Raw genomic sequence first — 11,764 nt, forward strand, 5'->3', positions numbered from 1 at the left:
CGAGATGCAGTAACAGGACATGAATGTTAGCAAATGAGAGAGAGAGAGAGAGAGAGAGAGAGAGAGAGAGGAGAGAAGGCGCCCACTGTATTATAGGGGGTCCCCTGGCAGACTAGGCCTATATCAGCCTAACTAAGGGCTGGTCCAAAACAGCCCTAAGATTTATCAAAAAGGAAAGTCTTAAGTCTAGTCTTAAATGTGGAGACGGTGTCTGCCTCCCGGACCAAACAGGAAGATGATTCCACAGGAGAGGAGCCTGATAGCTGAAGACTCTGGCTCCTGATCTACTTTTGGAGACTTTAGGGACCACGAGTAACCCTGCGTTCTCAGAGCGCAGTGTTCTGGTGGGATAATATGGCACTATGATCTCTCTAAGATATGACGGAGCTTGACCATTTAGAGCTTTGTAAGTTAGGAGAAGGATTTGAATTCAATTCTGGATTTTACAAGGAGCCAGTGCAGAGAAGCTAAAACAGGAGAAATGTGATCTTGTTTCTTAGTTCCTGTCAGTACACATGATAGAAGATAGAAAGTGCAGAGTATGTGGAATGAAAATACATATTAGATAGATAGAGGAGCTAAAAACAAAATGCTGGAGCAGAAAAGGTTAGAGACAAAAAGAAAAAACTGCTTGAGGCCGGTGTTGCAAAGTGTTTCTAATGTTCAGCAGCAGTGATAGCAATAACAGCAGTCCGCAGACATTTCTGAGGAGGTGCATGTCATGCTACAAAATATGCTACGGCTTAGGGTCAGTCCCCCAGGAACGCCACTCAGCCTTGCTTCCAATTTTTCCTTGTGGCCACTAGGCCACTGGTATGACAACAAACAGGGGTGGCATGTGGCTGCGGGTCACTCAGTGGGATGAGGAAATCAACTCACCATGTTCATTCATTCATTCATTCATTCATATGACAACATCAGCAAACATCAAGAAAGATGGAGACTTGGCTAAATCCTGGAGAACATGTTTCAACCAGGCAGCTCTTTTTCTATCTGACAGAGCAGAGGACTCTGGGATAGAAGGAGAGGAGGTGTGTGCCTTCTGTGAATAAGGACTGGTGTGACAGTGGGAATGTGAGGTGCTGTCCTGTTCCTGCTGTGGATCACTGCTATACACCATTCAGAGGCAGCCACAGAGGCAGCCACAGAGGAAGCTGCAGAGCAGCGCTGTCTGTGTTCAGGAACAACCATGCGGCCGTCTTGTTGAGGTCGGGATGTGTGGACAGTTAAATCATGCCACAGCCAGAAACCATGGATTACCAGAACCATCCCGAAACATGGACAATTATAAAGCAGCACCCAGGAATGTAAGAAGACACAATAAGGACTAAATTACAGCGCACAAGTTAAAGGAGATGATGGGATCACATTTCACTGGAGTTGTACCTTGTATATTTCCATGTGACAAATAAATGATTGATTGACTGATTTAATACATTATGACCAATAAACTGAAAATATGTGAGTTTTCTTGGTTCAATTCAAATATTGTTGCTGCTTTAATGTATGAGTTTACAGCTGCTCTGCATGCAGAACTTTTTTTGCTCTGTTCTAAATTTTATATAAAGTCTTTAGAAAAAAAGAGGGGCGGGAATTCAGGTTATCGTCACTTCCTTAGAGTATTTACGCCATTTCCGCTAGTTTCAACACCACGCCACCGGAGAGAGCAGCTGATAAACAACCGCTTCCCTCCACCGAAAGTTCTTTGTTCGTCTTCAGCGTTAACTAAAAACATGAGCGCCACCACGGCTGACAAGATGAGCATGTCTCTGGACGACATTATCAAGCTCAATAAGAAAGGAGGCAGCGGCCGCGAGAGAGGATCGTACGGGTCGGGTGGAAGTTCAGGTCGGGCCGGTGGATCGTCGAGGCCGGTGCGGAGTCGACAGAATAACTTCAACCGTGACAGAAACAACAGATCCACACCATACACCAGGGTATGAGGAAAAATGCAATGAAAGTAACGTAGCGAGGTGATTGATTATGCGTTCTTCTTGGCTCATCGGTGGTTGATAGCCTGCCCTTACACCACAATGTACTTCCCCCAACTAACGTTACCGTCTGTAGCATGAGGCAGCCAGGAGACGGCTTCCTGCCAAAGTTACTTGATAAAGGTTTGGAAGAAAGTTGTGGCTTGGGTGAAAATGAAAATATGTCTGTCAGAAAGGGCTCCATTCTGTGTGTTGTGGTCAGCAGCTGCAGGACAGAAGCTAACGTTGCACATCCCGATGTACCCGAAGGACATATATTTACGATGCCCTATTTAAATGCCTATATGTGTACACAGGGTTTTTGTCGGTGCCCTTGAGCTATGCTCATAAACACAATAGTAATGAGACGTGCTTTGTGTCTCGAGCTGTTCTTTGAGGAGTTGCCTTTTGGATTGTCAGGTGAGGAGGATCAGCTACTGGCAGTGGCGCCCATAGATTCTTTTCACAGGGGTGGCCAGATGGAGCCACTGAAAATCTTGAGGTGGAACACCAAAACTAAAAGCCATAACTGAATCTCTGGGATTTGCTTATGCTGTTGAAGTAGGCTAGTTGAAAACTATGTCAGTATGACAATTAGGAATGGCATAGTAATAGTGATTATACTGGGTTAGGACTACACAACATTTTTGTCTGTTCACAGCCACTATGTCAGATTAGATGACTGTGGAGTCATAAAATCGTGCAATGGCTATCTGACAGACATGACAGAATACTGGTCATCTTTCACGATGTGCGTGATGTCATAGGATTATTCTTGTCTATTTTTATTAGTATTACGACTATTTCAGTCACTGTGTCTGTTCATGTTCCAACCAAATGGCTTTTGTAGTAACATAAAAAAATATGCCACCAGCTACATTTGACGTACCGCATGCAAACTATGCAACTTCATTGAATCCTCCACAACAAGTTCCTGAAAAATGCTTCACAATAACAGCCTTTTTAGAAATTAAAGGGATTCTCTCCACTGAAATTCTAAGGGGCTTTTAATTTTAAATAGATACAGGAAGTGTTGATTTTGAAATGATGGCGTGATGCATTAACACTAGACAATGCTGTGTCAGGCTATACACCGGCTGATACCGTGTACTGTGAATCCAGCATTAATGCTATATTTGATACGTTTTGAGTTACAAAGCCATGCTGAGTGTAATTTTTCTTAAAAAGACAAATATACAACTTTAATTTGAAGGAGTAAGGAACAAAACATCTACTGGGAACATGCCGTCTCAAATTTAAGGGAGACTTGTGAGTACCCATAGAACCCATTTTCATTCCGATATCTTCAGGTGAAAGGTCAGCCCTTTAGAAAATGGCCATGTCAGTTGCTCCTGCACTAAAATTAAGCCTTTAGAGCAATATTTTGTGCCTCTCCTGATAAGCCATGCCAACATGGTTGGTACCAATGGAAGTTTTAAGGCCCAGACACACCAAACCGACTTCAAAGAACTAGCAGCAATGAAAACTGACTGTTGAGCCACCTCAGGTCTTCTTTGTCTTGGCCAAAAAGTTGCACATGAACGCACCACAAAGACTACAGCCGATGGCCAATCAGCACATATGTGCTGCACCTGCATGAGAGGAAATAACTATTCACACCAGCAGACAGTGGTAGTCTATATTTGTCATTCAAAAAGGGAAACCCATTTTGATGCCAGTTAGCACATTAACAACACTATCCAATACTGAAAGAACAGAGTGTATTTAACATGTGCCAATCAACAATAACACAAACCATCAGGAAACTTTCTGTTAAAGAGCTCTATGGCTAAAGAAAAAGAATCTTACCTCACATAACAAGTTTGTTTTGATCTCACTACCTCTTGACTTTAGCTCTTTGTTTACTTTCCTCACTTCTGTTTCCTTCCTCATGCATTGAGCTGTACTGACATTTAGAAAAGTTTCATTCACCGATTGGCTCTGCTATCACCGTTTTAACATGCTGAATCAGCTGGGGGAAAAAGCCAACATGGGGCAGGCGAAGGGCAATGGTGCAGGACACACCTCACCAACTAGGGCGACAGAGGCTTATTTTATGTAAATTATCCAGAATTTTATAAAAGTAAGCATTTATTTACAGTGGAAGGAACTGTAGGAAGAAATTGAATTTCAAAGTTTGCCACATAGTGAAAACACTGTTCTTTAGTTTTCCAAGGACTTGGATGGTTTTTATCACTCTTGTTTTTTTTTGGAAGGACTCCTCCTGTGGAAGAATTGGATGGTGCCCCTGGCCAGATTCCCAGGGCTTTTTCAGGGACAAATTACTTGACTGATTAAATAAGGTTGTTTGACTTCTTCAAAACACCATGATGATCGTACAGGCTACACAGTGGTCAGCTTTATCAGACCTAAATCTACCGGGCTCATGTTTGGTTCTTCCCTGGTATCCCTTTTATTGTATTTAAATTATTATCTGATCAGCAGTCCATCCTTTTTAATTTTGTTCACCAACACCTGGAACCTAACAACATTGTTTTCTCTTGGTCTTCACAGCCCAGAGAGTTACCAGACAAGTGGCAGCACGATATGTTTGAGGAGCACGCTGGTGGGCGCAGAGAACAAAGTGCAGGAGCAGAAAGAAGTGTAGAGAGTAGTGGTAAACTGCTGGTTTCCAATCTGGACTTTGGCGTCTCTGACTCGGATATCAAGGTAATTTACTAAACACAGTGAATCTGCTTTGCTAGTGTCGACGTGTTGTGAACATGACTGACGTTTCTACCTTACTCCCCAGGAACTGTTTGCGGAGTTTGGGACATTAAAGAAAGCATCTGTCCATTATGATCGGTCTGGGCGCAGTAAAGGAACTGCAGATGTTTACTTTGAATCTCAAACGGATGCACTCAAAGCCATGAAGCACTATAATGGTGTCCCACTTGATGGTGAGGATTCGGTTCGCATGCTACAACAGCATTGTCGTGCTTTTTCAGAAGCATTTAAGAAAAATGCTCTCTTGCATCTGTTTGTTTTTACTAGGCCGTCCCATGAAAATCCAGCAAGTGACGTCAGAAGTTGACACACAGAGTAGACAGCCTACACGAAGGTAAGTGATGTGAAAATGGCCATGTGTGAATGCAATTTGAGTTTGAAAAGATGTATGATTCGGATTTATGGGGAAACAACATGCAACATTAATAAACTGAGCTTGCTCTGCTATCATGGACCGTATGTACTAGCAGGCTTCCCACAGTCGTGAAATTCCTGGTAAAATTATGAAATTTATAAAGACTCTTTTCCAGGCCTAGAAATGGTTTAGAAGTAACAGAATGATTTGAAAATGTTTCGATTGTTCACCATTTTGGCTGTTGTTTAAAAAGCACATTATACAGTGATGAGTGAGAAAAGGACATCTAAGTATAAATCTGCAGAGTCTTATTATTATTATCAGATTTTAGTCCATTTTGATAGACAACATCACAATAGTCAATAAAGGGAAGTATAAGTTGTGAGGCAAGTTTCTTACAAACACTGCCAGTACAGCAATTTCGAGACCCATCTAAAACATTGATTCCAAATTTGACTTTATGTATGATATGACCAATATGTATTTTGTAGGGATGCACCGAATATTCGGTAACCGAATATATTCGGCTGAATATTGCAAGAAAACACACATTCGGTATTCAGTGGAATAAGTTAAAAGCAAGGCCGAATAATAGCGGCATGTTTTGATAACGCAATCAAACAGCGTGCTGTGACGGGCGGATTAAAATGTCGGCAGTGTGGCAATCCATCCGTCACCGCACTCGACTAAAAATAGTTTTGAGCGAGCAAAATAGGCTTAAATCATTCAGCACGCTGTGCGAGCAGCCTACAGATTTCAACCAGCAGCAGAAACGAAAGGCGAATCCCACCAATTGTGGGTTGAACGGGGGTCACAGACACAGACAGTAATGCATTCCTGTCAAATACGGCGGCCATCGGCTTACCGGCGACGGACAAGTCGGCTCCAATAAATTCCTCTTCTTGGCGCGTGGACTGCCCAGAAGTACCTGAACAGCCGAGCCAGCCGAACACAGGTATGTGACGTGTCAGAGGAGAAACGAGCCGTTCAAGGCCCACAAACCTCACCGCACTTTAGGGACTGTTCTTTACTTATGAAGGGGAGGAGGGTGGCTGGTTGATTCTTATTTTATTTATTTATTTTATTTTGAGCCCCCCCATGTTTATCACTCATTGATGCTGTTTTTGAAGTATGAATAAGCCAATGAGTAATTTATTCCATTGAAATATCATTGATGTATTATAGCAAAGTGATTTATCTTTTTATAAATGACGGCACATCTGCCTCATTTTCGCTGTGGTATCGTGATACTACTCAGAACCATGATATTTTCATTGGTATCGTACAGTGGGTCCCAATTTTGGTACCGTGACAACACTAATCTGGAGGGGGTTCATCTGCAAAAACTAGTGAAAAACTAAACAACAATATTCGGTATTCGGTATTCGGCCAAGCGTTTAATATTATTCGGCTTCGGCTTCGGCCACAAATTTTCATTTTGGTGCATCCCTAGTATTTTGAATGAGAGTTTAGGATCAAGCCAGACACCAAGATCTTTAATACTATCAGTTTTATGCAAAGAAGTGCTGTCATTACAGGTGATTACACACGTGCCAGATTTGAATTTTAGTTGCTGTGTAGTACCAAAGATCATAACATAAGACTTTGTTTTGTTGAGCAGTAGTTTATCGTAAAGCCAATCCTGCAGGATGGTGAAATCAGACTAAAAAAAGTTTGAATCTGTGGTAGATCAGGTTTAGATATATGTAACAGTGTCATCAGCATAAAGTTGAGCACAACAGTAATTAAAAAATGATGGCAAATCATGTATATAAATTAGGGATGTAACGATACCAGAAACTCGGGATACGATATTATCACGATAAAGAGTCCACGATACGATATATATCACGATATTTATACAAGGGGAAAAAAGAGAAAATTTATTGTTAAAAATAGCTATTTTATTCAAAAATAGTGCATGTACACTGTACAGCATGTTATTTTTAACTTGGAAGCGTATCATAAACAAATCAACACACAGCTGAACACGTGCTTTCATTTCCCCCCTATTACTGCTAGGCAGGCAGACATTAAAGTGCCATAACAAAGTCATGTCAATTAAAACTATAGTGACAGAATATGAAAATGGAAACATTCAGTATTTTTTAACCTACTCTGAACAAAAGTAGTGTAGTACTATTACAAGAAAGTCATCTGAATGACATCAAATTATGTGGATAGAGTAGTCTTTATATTCATCATATATACAGAACTTAGAACAATCAGACCCTGCAACAACAACAAAACACACACTCTGGTCCTGCGCTTTCATGTGATATGCATGGCATTTCTGTGTGACCCTGCATTCGCGAGTAATCCATCCAAAAGTAATGTGTGTGCAAAGCTGTATGAAAGCTTTGTTATACATTATTTTAGTGTAACATCATCATCATTTTTTTTCACATTGGACTACCGACAAGTGCTTGGTCTTGTCGGAAAGCCACGATTCCGCTGTTTCACGTGATATGTGTGGCTTCTCACTATGACGAACGGTCGCGGAGAAAATCCACAGAGAAGAACAATCAATCTCCTTACTTTTATTCGCTGTTTCCTCCCGTCACGCACGGGTCAGAGTCGGAGGCTGAGAGGCTGAGCTGCACGAGTCTGCTCTCACCTGCGCGCGCAGTTGCATGCAAAGTATTAAGGGGAATGTAGTCGCACAGTCATATTACCGGCTCTGTAGGAGAACGCAGCTATATAACTACCGTGGTATTCCCACGACGGTATCGAGAATTTATTTTATCGCGACACCGCGAAATTCGACATATCGTTACATGCCTAATATAAATAGAAAACAGCAGTGGTCCCAAGGTAGAGCCCTGGGGCACACCTCTTTGTTGTATTAAAAGGTCTTATCTATTGCCCTGTAGGACAACACATTGCTTTCTACTATGAAGATATGAGTTGACTTAAAGTGGATTTTTACTAAGACCAATAGATTGCCAAAGGCAGAGGCTTTAGTTAGATCAACTAAGATTGCTCCTGTGAGTTTACCAATATCTGCAGCAGAGAGCACATCACTCATGAACTTAAGAAGATCAGTAGTTGTGGAGTGGTTGGACCTGAAGCCAGATTGAAATTGTTTTAAGATATTGTTGCTACTGAGATAATGTGAAAGTTGATTATAAACTATTTTTTCAAAGACCTTAGCAATAGTGCAAATAATGGATATCGGTCTGTAGTTGTTAAGATCAAGTAACTCACCACCCTTATGCAGTGGAGTGATGAAGAAAGGTTGAACAAGTCAGCGAGTGGATACATTAAAATGTGGGAAGCGAGTTAAATAAACCTATGTTCTATTCCATCAAGACCTGCACCACTGTTCACATTTAATTCATTAATGACATTCTGAACTTCAGTTGGTAAAATATTCCTAAATGAAAAAGTACTGCAGCAAGATGATACATCTCTAAAAAAGCCAGTAGTCGGCTTAGAGTTTGGTAATAAGGTAGAGTAGACAGCGGAAAAATGCTGATTAAATGCTTGGGCAATAGATAAAGAGTCACTATTACATATTTTATTGTCAACTCTTATTTGATTTACAGAATGTTTATCTGCCGTATTAATAATAGTTTTAATTTTGTTCCAAAATTGCTCTGGGTTCTTAAAATCAGAGTTGAGACACTCTTTATAATCATCAGATATTGCATTACAAAGGCTAGTTAATAACATGGCGGGCAAGAAATCCAAAGTGTTGGATCATTTTGAGAAGGTGAAGGACGAATCCAAGGTGATATGTTAACTCTGCAGGCAACCTTTAGCTGATCATTTATCGACTACAGACATGACGCATCAACTGAAACATGAGAGTAGCTACATGTCCATTAGCCATGTAGCACAATCATTACTGCTTTGCCGACAGTGTAATTAACAGGCAGCTCGCTCAGTGTGTGACGTGCACATGTAGATAAGATATAAGCCTATATTAATGAAGGTTCATCAGTAAGATTTTGTATTTCTCTGTAATGAAGCACAGTGTTAACAATGTTACTGATACTATTCTTTCTCAGACCTTGAACTCAAACCAATGTGTTGCCCTGCTTAAAATATAGAATTGAATAATTAAATTAATATCACAAACATACGGGCGACTAGTTGACTAATGGCCCTAAATGACGACTATTGGTCGACTAGGAAAATTCTTAGTCGGGGGCAGCCTTAATGCAGAGATCAACTGTTAGTAAAACAGTATCAGCAGTGAAAGCCAAACAGGGATTCACTCATTCACTATATTTTTTTTTTCTGTGTCATGTCCATTATCTTATAGCTTCCTCTTGGATGCGTGGTACATACAGTAGTCTAGCATCTGGTCGCTACCTTTGTATTAAGTCCCATCCTCACCTGTGTGCTGTGCCCAGAGACGTCCCAAACACAGTAGAATAAAAAGAAAGTCTGAAAACTCAAGCAGAGGGCAGAGTCTCTGCAGATAATTACATCACCACACATTTCTAGTGGGTCATGAGTGATGATTGAGAGAGATTACTTTTGTATGAGTCTATATAATGTTTCTTAGGAAAATTCTGTGTAGTAACTCTTTAATTTACTCTAAAGATTTGGTCATATTTAAAAAAATCTTTGTGACTTTTTGCAGCTCAAGCAGCGGGTTTGACCGCAGCAGGCTTGGACAGCCCAAGTTTGAGAGGAGTGAAAGGAGTGACAGGAGTGACAGGAGTGAAAGGAGTGAGAGGAGGCAAGGTGGCGGCAGTGGAGGTTTCAGAGGTCGGGGTAGAGGTAGAGGAAACAGACCCCAACTTTCTGCAGAGGAGCTGGATGCCCAGTTGGATGCTTATAATGCCAAGGTGTATACTTGTGTTGTAAGATTTTGTTCTCCTATATTTGACCATTCTGTGGACATTTATTTATTTATTATTTTATAATGATGTTTGTCATCTTCTAGTTTCAGATGGACACCAGTTAGAAGAGCTGAGAGAGATGCTGCTGCCGTACCTTTCTGCGTACCTTCGTACTCCCTTTTTTTTTGTTAAATCTGGTTGATCAGATGTGATGGATCGGATCTTATTACACTTTGTTGTGTTTTTAAGCCATTTTGCTGTATGGACCATTATATTCTTTTGATTTTAATATTTCTCAGTATTTTTGTAGCCATGTTTTCAGGGGCAGTTTTATGTATTGAGGATTTTTCTCCTAGGCCACCAGCTCCTGTGCTTTTCTCCAAATGTATGGAAAATTGCCATTTACCTGCAAACATGATTGATTTTTTTTTTTTTTGTAATGAAATCATGTAAACATGATTCAGTAGTTGACAGACTGTCCAATGTAATGTTAAAAATGTAAAATGTTCATGTACATCAGTTTTGTCATTTGGTACTGTATACTTGACATATGGACATATATCACAAGGGTTTTGTATATAAATAGTTTTATTGAATCGTCTCTGGTGGTTGTTTATTGAGATGTTTCGCTTCCAGAGACAAAGTGCAATTGCTCTTCACTGTGAAAACATGTCTTTTAAAAAATGAATGAAAACCAAATGTGACCAAATGAAAACACAATTGTCATATTTTTGATTGTGTATATTTCTCAATACATCAGTCAGGTTAGCTTTAGCAGTGTAGATGTCAGCAGTGACAAAATGTGCTGTTGTAGGTAAATTAAAAGCAAAGCCATTTTGCTGAATGTGTGTCACTATAAAGGGATAATGTGAAATGATGATGCTAAAGTACAGAAGAGTAATGTAAGTTACACTGTCATCTACCAAAAATTTCTTGCAATAATTGCCATTGCTGGTGGTTATACCAGACAAGGTGGCTGTAACAGATTTTCATTTGTAATTGCAAGATTCTGTTATTTTGTGTAAAAGTTACATAGTCTCCTCCTCACTCTGTTTAAGGGATGAATACATTCAATACATGAAGTATGTACATTCGAGATTTGCATTATAAAAGTTGTAGAAAATATATTTAATATCAACATAATGTAAAAAAAATAAATTAATTAAATTGCACAACATAAATAATATGTAGTGAAACCAAAGAAACATGGAAAACAGAAACCTCCAGGGTCTGCTAAACAGAAATGTGTAAATGGAATAAAACCAACATGTGTAAATAGGGTTAGTATTTTACAATTTTTGAGTTTTAAATTTTCAACAGTAGTCAACAATACTTTAGAATTGGTATATTTAAAAATATGAAAGGATGGTAGTCTTTTAAGCCTAATCATTTTATGTATATAGTGTTTTGCTAAAATATGTTGCTTATGTACTTTTTATCAACTGAGAAATTGAGATTGTTAAGAAGGTGTAGTTATCAATGTTAGTGTGACATCTTTTTCAAATTGTTTTGAAAAGTTTCTTTGTAAATCAAACCTAAACAAGTGGTATGAAAACAATCTACAAACACATGTTTAATTGTTTCTCCTTCACAATTACAAAAAGTGCATCTGTTGTTTACGTTTTTAAAGAAGTTACACATATTGATTATTAAATGTGATTTTTTTTTTTTTAAAAACAACTTTATTGAATAATTTAGAGATTTCAGCAACAAGGCAATGCCCCATTATTAACAATATAAATGGGCATGAAACAGAGTAGAAAAAACAGGATGTCAGCCAAAATAAAGACAAAAAATAAAATACTTTACAGAAACAAATTTAAATAAATAAAGATAGAAATCATAAATAATACAAAACAAAGTTATTTGGTCTTCAGTCGAGAGTAAACCATAATATTTTCAGCGTCTGTTAAGTT

The 11,764-nt window shown here is 39.3% G+C and overlaps 1 protein-coding gene across 1 annotated transcript; it reads left to right on the forward strand.

Annotated features, from left to right (window-relative positions):
- Positions 1–1,627: 1,627 nt before the first annotated feature.
- Positions 1,628–10,449, forward strand: LOC117254830 (aly/REF export factor 2-like). Its single transcript, XM_033623260.2, has 6 exons — positions 1,628–1,937; positions 4,485–4,640; positions 4,723–4,870; positions 4,965–5,031; positions 9,647–9,854; positions 9,953–10,449. Exons 1-6 carry the CDS (start codon positions 1,734–1,736, stop codon positions 9,971–9,973), a joined length of 804 nt encoding a protein of 267 aa, XP_033479151.1. The 5' UTR covers positions 1,628–1,733; the 3' UTR covers positions 9,974–10,449.
- The last annotated feature ends 1,315 nt before the right edge of the window (positions 10,450–11,764 follow it).

This window comes from Epinephelus lanceolatus, chromosome 3 (assembly GCF_041903045.1).
Source record: "Epinephelus lanceolatus isolate andai-2023 chromosome 3, ASM4190304v1, whole genome shotgun sequence".
In the NCBI taxonomy this organism is placed as follows: Eukaryota; Metazoa; Chordata; class Actinopteri; order Perciformes; family Serranidae; genus Epinephelus; species Epinephelus lanceolatus.